General features: G+C 33.7%; 2 protein-coding genes and 1 long non-coding RNA gene across 4 annotated transcripts; all 3 read left to right on the top strand.

The window, feature by feature from the left end:
• Positions 1-1,898: 1,898 nt before the first annotated feature.
• LOC112715015 (mitochondrial import receptor subunit TOM20) lies at positions 1,899-6,894 on the top strand. The gene is made up of 6 exons (XM_025766744.3): positions 1,899-3,071; positions 3,399-3,477; positions 3,853-4,022; positions 4,127-4,174; positions 4,891-4,977; positions 6,326-6,894. Exons 1-6 carry the CDS (start codon positions 2,973-2,975, stop codon positions 6,449-6,451), a joined length of 609 nt encoding a protein of 202 aa, XP_025622529.1. The 5' UTR covers positions 1,899-2,972; the 3' UTR covers positions 6,452-6,894.
• A 4,137-nt stretch (positions 6,895-11,031) lies between these two features.
• LOC114924569 (uncharacterized) lies at positions 11,032-12,961 on the top strand. Of its 2 annotated transcripts, none has more exons than XR_003811910.2 (3): positions 11,032-11,619; positions 11,717-12,186; positions 12,275-12,961. It is a non-coding gene; the product is annotated as an uncharacterized lncRNA (long non-coding RNA). The 2 variants fall into 2 exon arrangements; XR_003811911.2 differs by having other exon boundaries at positions 11,714-12,186.
• A 5,927-nt stretch (positions 12,962-18,888) lies between these two features.
• LOC112717256 (uncharacterized) lies at positions 18,889-20,271 on the top strand. The gene is made up of 3 exons (XM_025769341.1): positions 18,889-19,345; positions 19,448-19,547; positions 19,680-20,271. The coding sequence occupies exons 1-3, from the start codon at positions 18,889-18,891 to the stop codon at positions 20,269-20,271; spliced, it is 1,149 nt and encodes a 382-aa protein (XP_025625126.1).
• Positions 20,272-22,505: the final 2,234 nt, after the last annotated feature.

The following is a 22,505-nucleotide window of genomic DNA, read 5'->3' as shown; positions in this document are numbered from 1 at the left end:
TCATTTTAATTTACTTTTTCCAAATCTATTTAATATATAATAGAATTGTAGTATCTATTAATCTATTATATATATATATATATAATAAGAGAATAGTAACAGGTCTGTGATTTATAGATTCATAAATAGGGAAATGGATCCTCTCTCTTTTTTGTGTTACTGGAAGAATAAAATGTAATCTTCCACTCTTAATTTTATAAGTGAGATCAGAAATAAATAAAAAAAAAAAAGTAATAAAGGGTAAAATTTTTTATTGAATACCATCCAATTTTTTTTACTGGAGAAGATTCACTCCTAATAAATAGAACGTTTTATACACAACAGATAAATCCTCTATAATTGACAAGTGTTAGGCTCAAAGTTGAACATATGACAATACTCAAATCAAATAAGTATTATAAAATAAATTAAAAATATTTAATTTATTACCAGAAATCCAAAAAAAAAAGTCTATACACACAAAGTTACCAAAAAACACAAATAAATTCAATCATGTCTAGTGGATAATATACACCAGAAGGTAATTAATTTAATATTATTTGAAAGACACATTTATTTGAAAGGCATTATGCTGACCTGCCATTTGCTTCTTTTTTTTTTTTTTAGTTTGAATTGTCAGGTGAGAAACAAAAATCCTTTCTAAGTGCTTCAGTTAAAACCGAACATATTATAGTTGAAAGTTGAAACATATAATTTCGTTGAAGATGTTAAACCCTAAACCCTAAACCTTTAAAGGCTTCCAAACAGATTTAGTCCTAAGGAGATAAATTCCATTAAATGGTTCTTTACGATAGTAAGACAAGTATATACAAACTAATTACTACAAGTTATAAATATATGTTCTTTTACGCTTATATTATGTATTCTTAACAATTTGGACGATGGTAGGATTCAAGTTTTGATTCCAAAAGTCGTGGCAAAAATGTGGAGGGGAGTCATTGTTGAATTTCAGATGTATACCATGAGCAATTTTGTTGTAATTAAAGAAATCAATCTTATGAAAAAAGGCACACCGAAGATATGGATCTTTTTTTTCTCACATAAGACCTGAATTGACCATGTTGCCAATCCAATATTTTCACTTGAGCCTTTTCACTTTAGGACCATACCACAACTCATCAATGCTAAAAGCTTTGACGACAATGAGTTATTTAGTAAGTTAAATTAATATAGTTAATAATATTCATGCTAGATACAAGTTTTTGGATTCAGAATGCACTAATGTTTTAAAATGTCGTTTTAGTGTAGAACTGTAGATCTTATTAGTGAGGTTGTTGGAAAAGAGGATCCAAAAGATTTAATCATAAACAAAAAAAAGAACATGAAATACTTCTTGAACAATAATTATGTTGTCCTTTATATCATTCTTTCCTCAACAAAAGTACTTTGCACTGGGGAGATAATTTGGTCCATGATACCCTTCAGTCGACTCACCATCACTTTGTATATGATCTTGAATATGAAATTGCAGCAACTAATCAGCCTCAGGTGGTTTAAATTTTCAACTTGCTTGATCTTTGGAACCAAGACCACGTGTTTCATTCACCTCCTCTGAAATACATCCATTTTTGAAGAATCATCTGATCACCGTGCATATATCCTTTCCAATGGTTTTTCAATACTTTTGATAAAATAGCCAATTTAGTTTGCTTAGTATGTTAATGATGCAAGTGTAAGAAGTGTATAAAGTTAGTCTCACGTAAAAAAGAAAAAAAAAGTGAGGAGTTTATAAGATAAGAAATCTATTAACTTACTACTTTAAGATTGAGTTAGATCTGATGTCTTCTCATCTCATCTTATATTCTTTTCCTTGATTTTGACCAGTGGTCAAAAGCTCCTCGCGGTGGCCCAACATATTCATCTCTTTAGTTACTCTCTTAGGAATGACCTTAGTGATTTCCTTCAATTGCACTTTTTCTCGTTATAAAAAGTCGGGAGTAGTGCTCCTAAATAAGATTGAGGATTTGGCTCTAGTCTGCATCCACTCTCCTTCAGTATTTTTTAGCTGCTCTATTCTATTTCTGTCCCTCCGTTAAAATGTTGATGCATGAAAGAATGAAATGTTTTTAATTCTTCAGCTATTGCATTCTGCCTCTTTACAATCTCTTTATCGGCTCTCTTGAAAGTAGCCTTGCTCCACTTGGTTAGTTCTTCTTTATAATTCTTCATTTTTTCCAATACCATATTCCACTCTCCTTTTTCTGTGGTTTCTATCTCTCAGCTGCAATTTTCATCATCCTCCCAATATGCTTCATATTTGAAGAATTTTGGGGTTCTGTGTTACGGTCTTGTTGACAGAATTAGAGGACAATGATCTGATGAAACTGCTGATACTGCCGCTAGTGCAACGTGTTCATGCGTCAACCTCCATTGCTCTGTCTAGCCTTTTCCTTGTTACAAATCCCTCTCTTGATTTATTGAATCAAGTGAATTTTCTTGCTTTCAAGTCTAAATCCATTAATTCCAGTTTATTCACAAGTTCCATGAATTCTTCCATTTAAAATGTTTTCTCCTTGGCGTAAAGAAAATTTTTTTTTCAGATAGATTGGACGACCCAATTTTAGGTATCCTAGATATACCACACAGACATCCACATACTCTTCACACCCCTCACACACTTATAAGATATTTTCTACTCGATTGTAATTAATAGAATTTGAACTCAAAATCTTTGAGGTGGAAAGGAGAAGATATGCTATGTAAACTGAGGTTCATTGGCGTGAAAAGAAGTTTGAAAGTTTCAAAGAAACGTCCCTTTTTTTTGGTCAGGAGTGTGTTAGTTTTTGTGTGGGCCGTGAGGGGGCGATTCTGGTTTTGAGCCCAGGCCCAAACGGAGACTAGCTGGCCGCTTAGCTTCTCTCTCCCCCTTGTCTTCTTCGCGTTAAGTGCTGCAGTTAGTGTACGCCTACGCTCTCTAAAACCTCCAGAACCAAAGTAGTGAAAATACGAAAAACGTCGTCGTTCTCTTCGGCATGGAATTCACTCAGAGTGACTTTGATCGCTTACTGTTGTTCGAGCACACGCGAAAAACCGCTGAAGCAAAGTATGCAGCAAACCCTCTTGATGCTGATGTATGTGTATCACTCTTCATTCTCTCTAGTTTCTCAAGTATCTCATGTTCATTAATTATGTCTATCAGTTCATTGTTAATATGCGTTTTTTAGCGTATCAATGGTTCTATTAATTTTGTGAAAGGTAATGTATAAATTCACTGCAACTTTAAAATAAAATGAAGTTTTGATAAGTGTTTCTGTGTGGATTGTTTCTATGGGATGGAAATGTTTTTAGCCCTAAACACTCGAGGTTTAGAAAGGAGTTTATGTTTATTTTACTCGTCAGAAGGACTTGAAATAGATGTAAAGTTGGGTCTTTATTGAATACTCGTGTGTTTCATGCAGAATCTGACAAAATGGGGAGGAGCTTTGATTGAGCTGTCAGCGTTCCAGGATCCCAGGGATTCAAAGAAAATGATCGATGGTATGTGTATTTACTAAGTAAATTGTTGAGTAAGTTACTTGAATGATATGTGTCGGGCATGGTAGTTCTTGATGTTTGGAATTTTACCAAGTAAATTGTTGATTAAGTTACTTAAAAGATACTGTGTCAGGCGTGGTAGTTCTTGAATGTTTGGAATTACTTCTGAGGTCCTTGATTGGGAATTCCACAATTTAGCTAGTGTAAGGGAATAATTTTTGCATATTCAACGAAATTAGGAGTAGGTTCAATTTCATTGTAGAGGGACATATTGTGTGGCGCGTGTTAGATTTAGAGAAATTTTAAGGTTAATTCTTATGAAAGTGAGGATGGTCACTGGTTATTTTTCGGTTTTGATGGAATGAACTGATTGAACAGATGCAATTTCAAAGCTGGACGAGGCTTTGCTGATTGATCCAGCAAGGCATGCCACTCTTTGGTGCTTGGGAAATGCCCACACGTCTTATGCATTCCTAACTCCTGATTTTGACGCTGCAAAGGTTAATTTTGACAAGGCACGTGAGTGTTTCCAGAGAGCTCTTGATGCGGTAATGTGTTCTCCTATTCTTCTTTATATCTAATTCTTCCTGATAGATTTCATTCTTTGCTTGTACATCCACGGGTAACTTATTTGTTGATTATGAAACTGTAGGATCCTGAGAATGAGCTTTATAAGAAGTCCTTGGAAGTTACTGATAAGGTAATGGAATAGCTTTTGCCTTGCAGTTGTATCTAAAATTAGCTTCCTGTCGCTGGTCATGTTTCTGCTGTTTAGCGAAGGGTTTATCTCTCAATAAGATCTTAGATTTTGATTTTTTTGATTTATCTCTCAATAAGATCTGAGATTTTGATTTTTTTGGTTGAATTTTTCAAATTTGTTTTTTATTTTTTATTTTTTTAAATATTTAACTAGTCTTGTTGTTGACTTGGAAAAATACAAAGGAAAAAGCATCAAAAGTGTGTGTATGTTTTTTAATACTATGCCAGATGATTTGGATATTTTCCATAGCAGCTAATATGTTAAAGTTAAACATTGGGGACGTTTTCTATTAAAGCAATCAAAATTGGATCATTGGCACCAGAAGTTTACCATTAGATTTGTCTGATCAGAGCAAAATATGTTTTGTTTTTCGTTCCTAATCATCTGTGTAGCAAAATCATGTTGGTTCACCATGGATGATGAAAATTGTTCTTCTAATGTTGCAGTCTTGATTAACATGTTATTAGCCATATATCAACTTCTGTGTTTTCTGAATAGGTTTTGCTAAAAGGCAAGTTTAAGTTCTTCCCATATGTATTTGAGGCAGCAACAGATTTCTTGATTCATTTTGGTTTCTGTTACTTATGATTATATTTAACCTATTTGCCATTGTATCACTTCTATTCTAACCAGTCTCTGTGAACTATGTGTCTCAGGCCCCATTATTGCACATGGAGATCCACAAAAATGGGCTTGGTCAGATGACTGGTGGTGGGGCTTCCTCTACACCCTCAAAAAGAAAGGTTGGACTTACTGAAATTTCGTTACATTTAACTACATTTTTTTTTCATGTTCACCAACTTTTTCTGTTTACTTTAAATCAACCACAGCTTGTGATGTCAAGTTTATGAAATTGCACTTTTGAATATATTAAAATGCTAAAATTAGCTTGATCGGGATTGAAGATTGTTCTGTGTATAAAATCCATGTTCTGAGACATCATGCCTCAAATTAGGAAATTAGCCCTCTTGTTTAATCAGAAGATGTTGGAATTTGCATCTCAAGATTTTTTTTTTTTGTTATATTTTGACTAATTAAAGAACTACATCAACATACATCTAAAAAAATGAAAATTAAAAAGCTTCACATCTCAAGGATTTTTCATGGTCTATTATAGTAATAATATTTTTCCTGCTGATTTCTGATGCACGGAACATGCTTTACAGGATTGTTCTAGTCTTCTAGACTGCCTATGATATCTCTCTTTCCTGTCTAAAAGGCATGATTTCTCTTTGTGATACATTGCAACAGTTTCAATCTTTCGAAATTTGTAGCTAGGAAACATGTTCTAGAGTTATAAACTGATGTTGGTATTTTGCTTTCAATTTTTTCCTTGGTTTGTTTGCTATAAATTATCTGCAGGCTAAGTAGTTTGGGAAAGTACCACAACAGTATGGTTGGCTGTAGGACTGCATGTGAAACTTTGGTCAGAATTGGATCCATGGCCATCTTGGTGGTACAATTGAAGTGATTTAGGTTTTTGGCTGTGATACTGATTCTTGATTAGATTGGGGTTGAGCTGTTGTGGTGGTGTATGTTGACCATCTTTCTGGTTTATTTCTGTTCGTGTTTTAGGTTTTTTAAGTTCTGTTTTCACTGGCATTTTTCTTAGTTTTGGAGGGTGTAGTTGGGTTGGTTTGGGTTTCTTCTTTTTTGGCTACATGTAGCCTATTTATCCTCTCATTTCTGAGCTTCAATACTTATTGAGTTATTGGGAGGAAATATAAAGACACTCAGATTTTGAATTGACAAACTAGGATTGAGTCGGAGAACATTGTGAAGGACATGCAGCGTTATTTATTTTTTCGATAACTAAGCACCTTCCATTACCCAGATCATAAGTACTAAGGCTGAAATACTGAGTAAATAGGTTACAAACTTTTGTTCATTTGAAGTGACCCTCTTCTAGCATGTCGTATTTTTTGATGTTGAAGAAATGACTAGCAGCCGTGTGGTTTAGTTTTCTGAAATACTTAATGTTTCCTTTCTTTTACAGATTTTATGTATTGGCATACACATCTGTGGATCTTACATATATGATTTAGCCTGATTATATATGAACTTAATTTGCCATTGTTTGGTTCGTTTCAGGAATCAGCAAAGCAGAAGAGCAGTGACCTCAAGTATGATATATTTGGATGGGTGATTCTTGCAATCGGTATAGTCGCATGGGTGGGAATGGCCAAATCTCAAGTTCCACCACCACCTCCAAGATAAACATGTTAGTTATCTTTTTAAGGTACCTTCACCAAGATTATTGGCTTAAAAGGTCACTTCACTATAGGTTTGCAGTTATAAAATAGGTAGCGCATTTGTGGTATCTGCATGCTGGCTATATCTAAAGGCTTGTCTTTCTTTTTTGCACTTTAAAAGATATCTTTTTGAATGGTTTTCTTAGCTCTTTTGGTTTACTAGCTCGCGGTATAACTCATTTAGCTTGTGGGTCAAATTGAATTGGTTCATCTCCATATCCAACGTATGAGTTGCTATGGATTGATCTTCAACCAGCATTCCTTCATCTACCATTTTTGCACAGCAGTGTCCTGGTAGGGCAGAAAAAATTGTATTTCTATCCTTGTCTGCACAATAAGACCGCTAATGGATTTCACTTTATAATGATAATACCAAAGAAAGTCTGAATTCACAACTACAATTTAAAACATTTTGTTATTCTTGGATCCTATCATTACTCTTCAACTGATTGGAAGTTTTTGCAGGATGATTTCACCTTTTCGGTAAATCTTGCATTGAAAAAATATTTTGCTGTAAAATTCCGTACCGAAAAAATATTTTGCGAAACACGCAAGCCATTATGCTACCTCTTCTTAAGCTGATTAACTGCTTTTTTGCAAGGGATGACAATAGGACAGGTACTGGTGGGTTTATTCTAAAGTTATTATTATTATATATTGTTTGTAAATCTGTATGTATTAGGCAAAATATGAGTATTCCAATATATACACACACACACACACTGTGGATAACATATTACTACATTTGCAATCAATTAGTTCAAATTGTGTGTTAATCACCTTTTATAAATAAGATTTTGGTGAAAGAAAACATCAACATTTAAGACGTGTCTCGTTGGACATTGGAATTGGAATTGACTTAAAGGATTTAAATTATTTAGTTTTGGTAGAGAATTAAAACATGATTTTGGCTATGTTTAACTTGAGTTTTGATTGCGCAGAAGTATTATTTTAATTCTCAAGGTTCTTGCTTAAAATCAAAATAGTCTTTAATTTTCTTGTTTTCAAAATCAATTACTTCAGACTCTAACTGCACCCACTCTCACCCCCCACAAACTTCACCATCCCTAATCCAAATTCTAAACCTCACCACTGCTTCTCCATTCCACCACCCACCAATCCCAATTTCTGGACATGTTCTAACTCTAACCTAGATGCAAAATTGAAGCTCAAACACTGACATGAAAAACCGTTAGAAACTGTTTTGATTTTAGACAAGAATATTGAGGAATAAAACAGTATTTTACCCTTTTATATTAATGAATAGAAACATCAATAGTAAACTATGTTTTCACATATAAAAGTATGGCTTTCAAAATCACCTTTATAATGCAACACAATATCTGTAACAATAATGTCCTCCAGTTTCTTTTCAATATTCTTGAAATCAAATCTCTTGCAAGAATGCATCTTAAATTCGAGCAATGTTTATATAGATACAACTTTGGTGTTGTATTAAATTTGAAATTTTAACATTTAGTAAATTGATTTGTTTCATATACACTCTTAGAAGTTAGAACTAATTTAATTCCAAAAATGAGCTTATTACAGCAAAGCTACCCCCACACACCTTTTTTTTTAAATAAATTAAATAAAAAGAAGTTATTTTAGGCATATAATTAAATAATGTAAAACTCATAGCACCACAAGAAAGTGTGTAAGACTCAAGTTGCTTAAGAGGCGAACCAATCTTGATCAGAATATATGGATAGATTTGCCTTTTTTGTTTTTGGCAAGTATTTCTTTTCAGTGTTCAAAGTTTTAACATGAATAGAAAATTCTTTAACTACACTGAACTCAAGTTGGATTATTCTAAATTCTTGTAAATTCTGATTTGGTAGTCAAAAATTCCAATATACTACAATGTTTCATTTACAATCAATGCAACTTGAGTTCAGCTGTCTCCTCTAGGCTCAAGATAACTGGTGTTTCTTTTGTCAAAATCAAATGTTAGTAACCCCCACAAATTCCATTCATCAGTGTTTAACCGTCTTGATATAGTATAATTTATGATAACTTTCCACAATCGCCTTAATAAATTTGCCTAAGGTAACATTTCTTTTTTGTATTATTATTATTTTATGATATCTATTTTCATTGTTGCAAGGTCCACCACTTTCTTTTAATGGTATACGATAATTAATGCGTTGGCATAATTATACTGGTCACTAGCCATTATGGGAAATCAATCAGATCATGCATCATATCATATAATGGCCACTAGCATGCCTTTGTCGTTGGAACATTTATCTACAGTATTTAACTATTTATAACTATAATTATCGTGCCTTTGTTAACCATTTTCAATTTGGTCCTTAATTTTAGACATGTACAATTCAGTTTCTACCTTTATAATTATGAATTAATTTTCTTTTTATCAATTTAGTTAACAAAATACTTATGTATCACTATAGCAGTTTAACAGTTAGTTTACATAGTGATAAAAGTATCGAACTCAATTTTATCTGTTAAAGGATTTAATTTAGTTCATCAATGTGCTAACTTTTATAAATGACTCAATTTAATCCCTTGACTGCGTTTGATTTTGAGAACAAAATAAGATATGAATAAAACACAAAAGATAAAGACAAAAAATTAGTATTTTTATACCTTGTATGGTAATATACTAAATATAAAAAGAATAAATTATAAAAAGTTCAATTTGTTTTTATCTTTTTCCTCATACAAAATTTAAGAAAAAATATAATTCTAAAAAAATAATATTAAATAACGAAAAAAAATGAAAATCATGTCTTACTAATATCTTTGTATCTCTTCTGTCAAAATACAAAATATACTAATTTAGTATCTATATATATAATATTTGTATTCATGTCTGTCTGCTAACATATTTTTGTAGTTTCATATTTTTATCTCAAAATCGCATACATATTAAAAAACAATCTTAAAAGACAAAATCACATGCCTTTTGTGAATGTGAGTTTCCAATTAGGTTGATAAAAATGATAGATAATTACATACATAAATATTATATTAAATATATTGATGGCGAAATAATAAATTTAATTTATGGTTATAAAACTTGGAGATCAAATTGAATATCTTTAAAATAAAAATCCTCTTAATTGTTAGGTAAAAAATCAAAAATCAAATTGTATCTCATCTCAATTCTATTACCAAAACTTCTATCAATAATTTGGCTCAAGTTACTTTGACCAAGACCAGCACTTGAAATAAAAGGTATCTCTAATTCTAAAAATAGGATCAACCTATTTAAAAATTGATCAATCAAATTCTGTATGTTGCTAATATTATTTCGTATAACATTAAAGTTGAAATCATTGCCTAAAAGAATGTTCCGCTTAGTTTTTTTTTAAAGATAATAGATTATATTTTATTAATTATTAAAAAATAAAATATAAAAATGTTCAAAAGCATGATAACATAATAAAAGGTAGGGATTTTTTAAAATAATATATCGAAGATATTCATCCAACGGTACATGGTCGAAAAACGAAAAAATAATCTTAAAAAAAAGAATAATAAATCAAATTTAATAAAACTAAGAGTTTGTCTCATGGAAATGACGATCCGTTTAGTTTATTCCAAAAGAAAAGTTGCACTTAAATTTTTCTTCCAAAGGATTCTCCCCAATAGTCCCCTATCCTCTCTTTTTCCTTTGCAGATTTATAAAGACAACATGCTTTATTAGCATTTTGAATTTAATTAAACCTTTGGTTGATTCCTTTTGAATGAATTTGCGTTAATGATCCTTCTTTTGGAGGTTTAAATGATTCTGGCTAATTAATTATTTAATCACCTAGATGGGCCATTTATTCGGTGCTTTCATCCAATGATCACTTTGCTTCACTTCACGAATGATGTATTCTTAGTGGGGAATTCTAAAAATATATATTTTATTCTTTCTAATCTATGCTTTATTAAAAAAGAAATATAAATCCCAAAACCAATTAAGAGTAACTAGATTATATTCATAGGCAAATAGGAGGCCCACGCGTCTTCCATAACAAACATTATTATCAAATTGTGGGTGTTATTAACTTATTATGAATGGTAAATTGTGTAAGAGGAATTATTCTAAGGTGGATACTATATTGAAGATTTTATAATTGTTTTCATGTGAAAATATTTTTTTTTGGACTTTTGGATGATGGATTGGACGGTTAGATTTTGATATTTATAAAAGTGTTATTTTTGTTTAAAGTGTGGCTAAATAAATAAATCACACTTTTAAATAAAGCATCTTCATAAAAAGATGTTTTTGCCATCTTCATTTGAGTAGTTGCCTTATTCTAAAATCTTGATTCAAATTCTATTAGATTGATAACTGAAATTGAAATTTTAGACATTTTTGCTTCACCCTTGGGATGATGAGGAAGATGATTAGGATGATGAGAATGGTGATAGTAATGATAATTCCATCCGGCCATCCCTTTATCTTCTAATGAATTCGAGTAAATACGTTTATATTTTGTTTGTATGTGTTTATCTTATCAATTTGCTATTATTTTGTGTTTTACTATAACAATGTTGATATAACTTTATTACTATTACTTGTTTTAGGTGACATGACAGGTGAGAGGAATAGAGGACGAGGCGATGGCGGGTAAAGTGGTGGTCATAGTACGGAGCAACCCAGAAAGAATACGATACTTTACTTGATCTTGGTGTACAGTCATCATGCACCTAGCTTACAACCCCACAACTACTACCAATCTTATGGTCGACACGCTGACCTTGTTACCTAGGGTGCAAACATAGTTGTTATAGGAATTGGATCAAGATGATTCCAACTCGGAATTATCCTCAGATACGAGTGACATATACCAGACACTTACTCAACCACAATCACAGCCACAACCACAATCACAACCTTAAGCACAACCTCATCTATAAATGTAAACACAAGCACATACACAAACTCATTCCCAGAAACATACACAAACACAGATCTAGACACCACCCCAGGCACATGCATTGCCTAATCTTTAGTCACAGCCGACACAGTCAACACTGGAGTATTAGAAAAGGGTGTCTCATTTACATAGCCTCTTAGACAGAGGCTAGTGTGGGATGTAGGTGACTCATTCATACCCAAGTTTAGTATGGCTTCATATCACGTCTGCGATCTTTGGTGGCAACTTTTTTGAGGTAATTAAGGTTTCTTTTTTAAGTTATCAAATGAAAAACTTATATTATTTTGATTCAATTATTGATATTGTAAGACCATTTTGAGTTTGTCTAGCAGAAAGAGGAGAAGATGTACAATATGTAGTTGGCGAGAGCCACCAAATGCCTTCAGGAGATGCTAATAAACATCTACAATAAGGGTACTTTTGCAGACTGGATCCTGAACGATATCTTCACCAAATTGAAGGATTACTGGAGCATAGGAAATTATTGGGCGATCCCAGTTAATGCCCGAGCCAGTTGAGCATCCGAAACCAATGGATCTCCTGCACACCATATGGTCCACCACGTACCTATAAGATGACGAAAAAGATAGTTCATATCATTTAAAATTTTAATTGTTAACTTAATTTGTTTACTTTATTATTAATAAAGTTGTAACATATATAATGACTTCTTGTAATTCTAAACCCTATTGACAAGAGATCAAGTAGAGTCGCAAACCTCGTTGGAGCAAGGTCTTCCAGAGGACACACACGAGGAAGAAACCATAGCAAGTGGGTTGGAAAGCAGTCTGAGGGCACATTTGTAAGTTCAGCAAACTCAAATATACCTCAATAAATTCTATCATTTGTAAGTTTAGTAGACCCAAATATACTTCACTATTTTATTTCAGATTAAGTTCGACAATAGGCTAGGCAAAGCCCAGGAGGAGCGTGCTCAAATTGTATAGGGGGCCCTAAGCCGCCTCCCATATCTGAGGATAAGATATGGATACAGATTAGTAGCGGTAAAAGCAGGGGAAGGTTTACGACATGGGACATCAATCCACCATGACTATTCTGTTTTTTTCCAATGTTGAGTATACTGCCAACAGAGGTATGAATATCAGGGAGCAGGTTACCATGTTCAACAGGGAGCTGCAGTAGGACATTGAGCGAAAACTATAGCAACATCGAACAAGATACGCAGAGCTAAAGGCAAGCTACCAGTGAGAGTAGGAGTCTCTAGAAAATCGTTGTCCACCAATAGTCCAATCTAGAACAATGAAAAAATACGGTCATGGCATGTACTCCTTCATGCGGAAAAAGTTTGGGAGAGGCTTGTCTAGCAGTGTGCTAGCCATGCCGCCTCTTTTTCCATCAAGATGTCCTCTATCAGCATCATCTAGTCCTCGACTGCTGACACCACCAGGATCACAGCAGGGAGATGGAGACGGCGACAACGATGGCTTTATCTTTGATCATTACATGTAGTTTAGTTGATTTCTATGTAATGTACTTGTATTTTTTGGTTTGAGCACATTTTTTTAATTATTTTGTTTCGTCGTATTTTAATTTCAAATAATTTTGTAAATTTATTATTTACGTAGTTTCAATTTGGATAAAATTTTTCTTATATAATTTACCGGGTATATTAAAATTTAACAGTATAATAGGCATTCAAATAAATAGTTAAAGACTTTTTATATGTCTATATATATGATATAAAAACCCACACTTTTACCGATGACTAAGTCGTCGGTAAATAATATTTACAAAAAATATAAAAAAAGATGGTCATTCTTCTATTTTTGATGAGTACTTCATCCATCTTCTAAATTGCTCTATCTGCACCCGCCTTAACTTCATATTTCACAACGCGAATGGATATCCATTACCTCGCCTTCTCTTCCTAGAGACGTGTACATCCACAACGTTATGCTCCTACCCAAAAATTCTAAAAGGGGGCACCCTTCGATATGTCTCCTAGCAGGTTGTCCACAAAAATAGTATGTGAACCCTTCTCTAACTCCTCATACCTTCCCACTTCCAACCTCTCCTTAACTCATAGGGTCCGTTCAAGTACTTTTTTTCTTTTCGAGCATTGAATTTGTTATTCTCTTTCATTCTCTCTATCTTCTGCTAGTCATTCTTCTCGCACTCTCCACTCTCCTCTTTCCATATTTCTATTTTTGATAGTGGATCACAATTTAATCTATAAAATCCAAATTTTTAATCTTTTCACTTTATTGGTTCACTTATAAGTACCAGAAGTTTTGTGCTTCTTACGAAAGAATGCGTAAATTGCAGAAGTTTTGTACTTTTTTAAGTAAAACCAAATAAATAGCTTCAAGCTAATGTGATTTATTTCCAAATGAAAATCCAGTAAAAATGTTGCGATTTAATTATATTCTGATAAACTTTTCACAAGTCAGTGCAATATAATCAATATTTAAAATGTGTTAAATCAACAAACTTTGGTGCGATTCATTTTTATTTTGTAAGTAGCTATATTTCACTACGATTTCATGAAGGGTGTTACTTATTGAGATAGTCTCCACATCCAAGCAATTTTAGCATCCAAGTTCATCAAAGTAATTTTAGGTCACGCGCTTTTCTCATTTTCTTCTTCCCTCACGCTTCTTCTTCTTCTTCTTCTTCTTCTTCTTCTTCTTCTTCTTCTTCTTCTTCTTCTTCTTCTTCTTCTTCTTCTTCTTCTTCTTCTTCTTCTCACGCTCGTTTACACACGGAGCTTCTTCTTCTTCGCCTTCCTCTTCCTCCCCATTCTCCTCCTTCTTTTTCGCATTCCTTCTTCTTCACGTGTTTTCTCCTTAACGTCATTCTTTTGTTGTTGTTGCTGCTGTATTTTTTTGTCTTTTCCTCCTTCTCTACCTGGTGAGGAAACAGTAGAAGGTGAGGAGGAAGAGTTTTGAATTATGTAGAACAGAACTGAACTGAAATGGCCAACTCTATTGAACCGAACACCATTCATCAAGAAAGGCTTTTCTGCATGCAAAAGAACTCAACTAAATACATAGCAATCAGGTGAATCAAAATGACCAACATCACTGAACCGAACACAAATCATGTGATGAATAAAATGTGATAAACATTCAATCAGCAAGAAAAATATTTCTGCATGTACAAGGACTCAACTGAACACACTAACAATCAAGTGAATCAAAATGAGCAACTCCACTGAACCAATACTATTGATGTTCTGAATAAAACGTGATAAACATTTAATCATCAAGAAAAATATTTCTACATGCACAAGGACTCAACTGAACACACTAACAATCAAGTGAATCAAAATGAGCAACTCCACTGAATCGAGTAATATTCATGTGCTGAATAAAACGTCATAAACATTCAATCATAAAGAATAGCATTTTTTCATACAAAAGAAGTCAACTAAACACATAACAATCAGGTGAATCAAAATGACCAACACCACTAAATCGAACACCAGTCATGTGTTGAATAAAACGTGATAAACATTCAATCAGTAAGAAAAATATTTCTGCATGTACAAGGACTCAACTAAACACATTAACAATCAAGTGAATCAAAATGAGCAACTTCACTTAACCGAGCAAAATGTTGGTGTTGTTAGTGAAGAACCTACGTACGCGAATTTGAAAGAAGAAGGAGGAGAATGAAGACAAGAAGAAGACGAAGACAAAGAAGTTGCATTATGAAACGCGCGTGTGATCACACTTCTTTAATGAGAGTGATTTTTGTTGGTGTTGGGCCTACTTGGATAAAAAATTACTTAGATGTGTAGCAACACTCTTACTTATTAGTGTGTTTGTCTAACTAATTTCAGTTAGGAAGTAGCTATAATAGAACTAGTGTTAGTTATAGTTTTGTTTATATATATATATATATTGTCGTGGAGAAAAAATTGGATTTTCTGGCAGAGCTGAAACGGTGTTATATACTCATCATTAATACATCGCAGGATTCATTATGATAGAAGCTTTTGCTTATGGAGCTATTTTTTATTAGAGATTACAACTCTTTTAACATTCTGTACAAATAAAATAAATCATTTATACAGAATAATAATATATATATATGGGTTATATTAGGTAATTAATGACTTTTTTGATCAACATGAACAATGGATCCTAAAGTTGCCCCAATTCAAGTAAAACACACTACACCTCCAAATTACTCACCTAAATCTTAATATTAGAATAACCATCTGCACACTTAATAAATTAAACATCCAATATATCCATTATTCACATTATTTTATTTTCATTGTTTACTTATACTTTTCTTATATCAGTCATGTACTCTTATTCAAGGTGATTTGTAATAACCTTTAAATTAATATCAATGTTTGCGTATCTCAAATTACAAACTCTGCTCAATTTCTTTTGATTCAGTTTTTTTCTTTTCTAGTTCTTAGCTTAGTTCTATTTTTGCAGAGTCTCTTTAAATCTTTCATGGTATCAAGAATCTCTTTTCTCTATTCACTTTCATCATGAAGATCACACAGTCTGATTCACCCACAAAAAAATTTTTTCACCTATGTCAAATAAACTCAATCAAAATAATTACAGCATATGGAGACATATTGCAATATTAATAATTCAAAGTTTGTCAATAAAAACTCATTTTTACAGCTCCAAGATTCCACCACAATTTCTGATAGATAAAGCAACCAAAATCGTTTCTGAATCCGAAAAATACAAGACATGGAAACTTCAAAATTTGACACTTATCACTTCGCTTGTTGAATCAATGACAATACCATTCAAGAATTTACTAATAATAAAAGCAGGACATTTAATTAAATAATATTGTGATATGTGAAACACATTATTAAATAATTTTTTGGTTTAAATAAATAAAAAATACCTTAAACTTACCAATAAAAAATGATAATTGTCAAACAAATAAGTAAGAAAGAAAATAAAACGATTTTGATCAATACTAATGATTATGAATGTTGTAAAAATATTTGTAATCATCCGTCGCCATTATTTTGCAATTAATGGATTATTTAGCATTGAGAATTGTTTATCAGTAACCAGTAGTGGAACTTGAAATAAAATTTTGGGAGGCCAAACGGAAGATAATTGTCAATATGCTTTTAATATGAATTCCATTTAAAATAAGTTCGTCTAACCTCATCTCTCTGATTTGGGTGATATTGCCAAATTTGAAGTCGTTTTTCAATGTTTCGTTCTAAAGAATTAAGGTCAAATTCATCAGATGCAACTCTTTGAACTTTTATATTTTAAGTCATAAAATATTTGAGCCAGAACTATTTTTTATTTTCTGAAAAAATACTACTAATTTTTTTAACAAAAATTTGGAGGGCTATGACCACCCCTTATCTTAACTAAGTTCTGTCACTGTCAGTAACATTTATTTTTGTAGATGATTTCTTTTTAAATAAAATTGTTGGTAATTATTTCTAGTGGTGGGAATAAGTGATAGAAAATGGTTTCATTGTATCGAGCTTGGCTTAAGTTATTTTCTTCCCTTTTTAATATTTTAAGTTTGGCTTAGTAGTTAAGTAGGCTAAATTTTATCGAAATGGAACCTATATGTGTGCTTTTCTCAGATATGGAAGCATGGGGAATAGACGTATATGTGGAACAGCTTTTTGACAGTGTGAGGGTGAAGAAATCGGACAGTGCGTTTTCTTTGTAATGAATTTAGCGTATCAAATCGCACCGTCCGATTTGTATACTGAGGAGAAATGAAATTTTTTGCTTCTCTAAATCGGACCCTCCGTTTCCACTGTGGTTTGTTTTTTAATACGCAATGCCACTACAAGTCGCATGGTCCGAGTTCCATGCGTTGAATTTGATAAGAACTCGGACCCTCCGTTTTGAGTACGGATGAAATTTTTTGCGGAACTTCAAGATGAAATTGCATGGTCCGATTTCAGTTGTTAATATTTTTTTAAATCATTTTAACCTAGTCGTAGGGTGCGAGTTCGTTAAAGTGGTCTATATAAAAGTGTGAAGTAAGCTGGTAGGTTACTCGCATCTTCTTCCCCAACTTGAACGGCTGCGTCTTCTTCTGTATCTTCGTTCTCTTTTCTTTATTACCTGCTGTTTTAAACTTGAAAATCTAGTAGCCAAATCTATTTTCTTTTCTTTTTATATGATTGAGAGAAATGAGTGATAGAGTGTTGCTAAAAGTGTATTATTTTGGTCAGATTTTACTACAAACTTCGGAAGGAGTAAAATTTATCTGTGAAAAACCCTTAGATGTTGTTATTCCTTTTATCATCTCATTTGAAGAGTTGAAAGGGGTGATCTGTGAAAAGATTGATTCTGAGAGGACAAAAAGGATATCATGTATTCTATACAGATATCCCATACATGTATTTGGTGGATTCGTCCAGTTTCAAACCAGATATGTGACAGACGAAGCGAGCATGCAAGAGATGTTTTCAATGTATATTGAAAACCGGGGTCAGATCTCGTTCATCGAGTTGTATGTTGAGTTGGAACAATCTGAGGCCGACCGAAATATTCTACGAGAAGATTATAATAGTGACAGTGAAGAAGAGTTCGAAAGTAACTACGAGTTTGTTGGTCCAGATAGAGATGGAGATGAAGATCAAGGTGACGGAGCTACGGCGCCAGATGTGACAGAGGTGGCAAATGCACTCGCAAACGATGTGACGTTTGAGGAGCCATCATTCATGCGAGTTTTGGACTTGGAAGCCATGCATCTTCCGGAGTTTCCGGGATATATGACTGCAGGTACGTAAAAGTTACGTGAGTTTGTAAATATCATTCGCAGTTAGATCGATCCCTTGTACGGTTCAAATCTAGTGAACCGGACCGGTTAGGTTTCGGTTCATGTCGTTTGACGGTCGAACCGACCTGTCTGGTCTAATTTTTACATGTTCTGCTGTTGTTCTTTTTTTAATTAGAGTGACGTAATAAGGTGTTGTCAGGTTTGCAATATGTGTGTCTTTATTTGATTTTTCCTATGGTGGTTGTCAAATGCAGAGATTCCTATTGTCGTAGATGGTGAGTTTGCCGTTGGTATGGAGTTCAGTTCGAGGAAAGCTGTTATTAAGGCGATAAAAGAGTATACCATACGACGAAGTGTAGACTACCGGGTGTATGAGTCTGAGCCGTTGACATTTTATGCCAAGTGTACGTAGTACGGGTCAGGGTGTGATTGGCTTATCAGGGTTAGCATGATCAGCAGGAAGTACTGTTGGGTTATAAGGAGATATAATGGTAGTCACACATGTACCCGAGCCACCATTTCACAAGATCATTCGAAGCTGGATTCTCTCACAATTGCAGAAGCGATAAAGCCATTGGTTGAGGCGGACCCCTCCTTAAAGGTAAAGTCGGTTATAGCAGAAGTGCAATCGAAGTTTAACTACACCGTTAGTTATCGGAAAGCATGGCTGGCTAAGCAAAGGGCAGTAGAAAAAATATTTGGAGGTTGGAAAGCATCGTTTGAAGCGTTGCCTATATGGTTTGAGGCCATGTGTCATAAGGAGCCATCAGCTGTTGTCCATTTTGAGACTATGCCTGCATATCAAGGCGATGACTTGGTGGGTGATATTCGAGTACTGCATAGAATATTTTGGAGTTATTACCCCTGTATTAGGGCATTCAGATATTGTAAACCAGTTGTCCAGGTGGATGGGACTCACTTGTACGAAAAGTATAAGGGTTGTCTGCTAGTGGCAGTTTCACAAGATGGCAACAACAATATCGTCCCAATTGCGTTTGCTATTGTGGAGGGAGAGACGTCTGATGCATGGCACTTTTTCCTTAGTAACCTTCGTCAACATGTTGTCACTCGGGATGGTGTGGGTCTAATATCCGACCGACACAAATCCATCAATGCAGCTGTCGAACGCAGTAACGGAGCTTGGTCACCTCCTAGAGCTTTTCATATGTTTTGCATCAGGCATATTGAGTCAAACTTTCTGCGAAAATTCAAGGCACCGTACCTCCAAAAATTGGTCGTCAACATTGGTAACCATTTACTAAATTTAAGTAAGTTATTAATAGATGTAACCATCAGGTGACATGTTTTGACATCTATTATTTTTCTTTGTTTATGTTGCTTTCCTCCAGGATATTCAAGGACGGTGCGGGAGTACGAAGTGCGTTACCAGCGATTACGGGAACGGGGCGAAGCGTATACAAACTGGTTAAACCGAATTCCTCGCGAACAGTATGCATTGGCATTTGATGGTGGATACCGATGGGGTCACATGACGACGAATCTTGTGGAATGCATCAATTCAGTATTGAAGGGTGCACGCAATCTTCCAATAACTGCTCTTGTGAAGGCAACATTCTACAGGCTAAACGAGTTGTTCACCCGAAAAAGAGCGGAGGTAGAAGCGCGGATTAGTGCTGGCCATGTGTTCTCTGATGTCGTGACCTCGAAGTTGCATGCAAACCAACTTGCATCAGGAAACATTCAGGTCAGTTGCTTTGACCGCCTGAATGAGGTCTTTGAGGTGCGTGAGATGCCAAGTGGACTGGAGTTTGCAGTCGATCTACGTGGCCTTCGATGTGACTGTGGTGAGTTCCATGTGGATCGGATCCCTTGCAGATATGTGTTCGCATGTTGTGCCAACCAGCGACTGGATTGGAAACTGTATGTCCATGATGTGTATAAGATGGACCAAGTTCGGCGGGTGTACCGAGCAAGGTTTAGGCCACTAGGTAATCCTACAACATGGCCTGCTTACAACGGACCTCGGTTCGTACCGAATCCGTACCTTAGACGCGTCACGAAAGGTCGCCCCAAGATGACCCGCTTCTTGAATGAGATGGACACGCGAATATTACGTCGTCCTAGGCGATGTAGGCTATGTGGAGCTGAGGGACATAGTCATAGCAGATGCCGTCAGTCAGCTGGTGCAAATGCCGACGAAGATGCTCAATAGGTTCACAGTCTCAGATGATATGATATGTGTATGATATGTGTAGCATTATATAGTTAATAACATTTACCTTCATTCATTACAATTATAGTTAATAATTTAAAAAAGATTTAAAAAATTAAACCTATTTTCAATATTAATTACAATTAAAATTGAACCGTTGGGGCTCTCTTTTTTAATTTGCTTATATTTATATTAAAACATAACTATAATACAAAATATTAAAAATTCACAAAAAAAATTTACGTGCTCTATAAAAAAATACCTAACAGAGTTTACATTTAAAAATGTCCCAAACTAACAAAATAATAATAATTATCTCACTAACAATAAGTCTTTACAATTAAAAATTAATTTAAAAAATTCTAAAAATTTTAAAAAATACATATAAATGCTAAAAAATAGTAATAATCATTCTATTCTATGGATATTTCGAATTTGCACTTCTAATAACAACAATCATAAGAAATAAACATTTTACATTTATAATTTCAAATAAGAAACTTTAAAAAAAAAAAAAAAACTTACATAATCGGAATGACTGAGATAATGCATAACATGAAGCTCAGGTTGATCAACATCCCTAGTTTTATTTTTTTTTGGCATTCTTTTATTTTTTCAAGCATGCACAGCTGAGAGGAGAAAGAAGAAGAACAATGGGGGCTTCAGCTTGAAAATAAAAGTTGGGAGAGTGATGTTTTCAGATGGTGAGAGGGGTGAATGCATGAGTGAGTGTTTGGTTTAAGGACACCGAATTGGGGAGCTGCTACAACGCGACGCGTGTCCTTCCCCTTCGAAATCGGACGGTGAGTGTGCTGAGTAAGAAATCGGACGGTACGTGTTGCATGTTGGAACTCGGACGGTGCGACTTGGCTGTGTGTTGGAACTCGGAGGGTCCGAGTTGGTTCTATACTGACACCACAATCTGGTGATGCCTCTCCCTCCCCCATAATGGCGTCTAACTCCACCCCAGCTACAATATTAAAAATAAAAAGCGTAGTTAAGTATGTGCAAGAATATCACGTTAGAATATTCTATCAAAGTTTGATCAAACAGCTAGAGTAGTGAATACAATCAACTATCTTAGAAAACCTTGAGAATGTGATTGTGGAGGTTTATATTTTAAAACAATAATATTTAGAAGATAATAACAAATTAATCTAAATAATTTAAAATTATTTTATTTAATGTTTATTAATTATTATTAAAATAATTATGTAATTTTATATGTGATGGTTATTAGTAATTTAGAAAAGGGGTTTGAATCTAGACTTCTTTTTATTTTGTTGGATTTTATTTCAAACTGAATAAAATTTAAAAAATCTATTAAATATGTTTTTGTTGAAAACACATGAGACACTTTTATTTTGTCCTTTGTCGATAGAAGAGTCGAAACAGAATTGTAGGAAAGTAGAGTTGTTATGACGTCTTACTAAATAGAATAAGCAAGAGATAATTTTATTTTATTTGTTAGAGAATGAAACCAGAATCAGAGCAGAAAAGGAAGAATGATACAACCATATATTCAGGTTCAGTCACCATATGCAATATGACCTACATCTAGTATCTCCCACAACTGTGGTAGAACTTTTACTATCTTTCAAGGATTACAAACATCAATTTTTCTAGATTTGACTAGGTTCACTCTCTATATTTTCAACTACTAAATGCTCACCCAAATTAGCAAGAAAAATCTTCTCAAGATCATGATTACAAAATAGAAAAACGTACAAAGAATTTCTAAAATGAGCATTTGGCTTTTCTCCAACTCCAACTCTAATTCTCTTTGCCTTTTCTTTTAATAGTTTTTTTTTAATTCCTCACTTTAATGTCTTTTTCTATTGAAATAAAGAAAGATAAAACTGAGAAAGCTGAATATTTAATAGAGAACATGAAGGAGAAAAATGTATAGCTTTGTAAGTTATGAAAATCCAAACTTTGTGCTCTCACTCCTTACTCCAATCCTTGGTCGTTTACACATTTAATAAAAGAGTAAAGCTTCTAAAACTTAAAACTTGACTTTAATACTTTTGACTTCTTCTTTTTTAATATCAACATCAGCAGCGGTACAGAAGAGAGATAGAATAGTAGCATTGATTGAATTATACATGCATCCATATCTATCATCATTTTTTTAAATTTCTTGAAGAATCTAAGTCATTTATTTGTGTTTTGACTCCAAATTTTTTTCTTGTCTGTTGGTCTGTAGCAGAGTTTCATAATCTTCAACTTCTTGA

This window comes from Arachis hypogaea, chromosome 10 (assembly GCF_003086295.3).
Source record: "Arachis hypogaea cultivar Tifrunner chromosome 10, arahy.Tifrunner.gnm2.J5K5, whole genome shotgun sequence".
NCBI lineage: Eukaryota > Viridiplantae > Streptophyta > Magnoliopsida > Fabales > Fabaceae > Arachis > Arachis hypogaea.
Note: the sequence above shows the minus strand (reverse complement) of the source record. Positions and strands in the feature narration are given on the sequence as shown.

What these genes read in the sequence shown, in the direction of transcription:
- LOC112715015 (XM_025766744.3), top strand. Translation starts at nt 2,973, where the DNA reads ATGGAATTCACTCAGAGTGACTTTGATCGCTTACTGTTGTTCGAGCAC. An exon ending in TTCAAAGAAAATGATCGATG is followed by an intron (nt 3,478 to 3,852) that starts GTATGTGTATTT and finishes CTGATTGAACAG; the next exon opens with ATGCAATTTCAAAGCTGGAC. An exon ending in CCTTGGAAGTTACTGATAAG is followed by an intron (nt 4,175 to 4,890) that starts GTAATGGAATAG and finishes TATGTGTCTCAG; the next exon opens with GCCCCATTATTGCACATGGA.
- LOC112717256 (XM_025769341.1), top strand. Translation starts at nt 18,889, where the DNA reads ATGCCTGCATATCAAGGCGATGACTTGGTGGGTGATATTCGAGTACTG. An exon ending in AAAATTGGTCGTCAACATTG is followed by an intron (nt 19,346 to 19,447) that starts GTAACCATTTAC and finishes GCTTTCCTCCAG; the next exon opens with GATATTCAAGGACGGTGCGG. An exon ending in AACCGAATTCCTCGCGAACA is followed by an intron (nt 19,548 to 19,679) that starts GTATGCATTGGC and finishes AACATTCTACAG; the next exon opens with GCTAAACGAGTTGTTCACCC.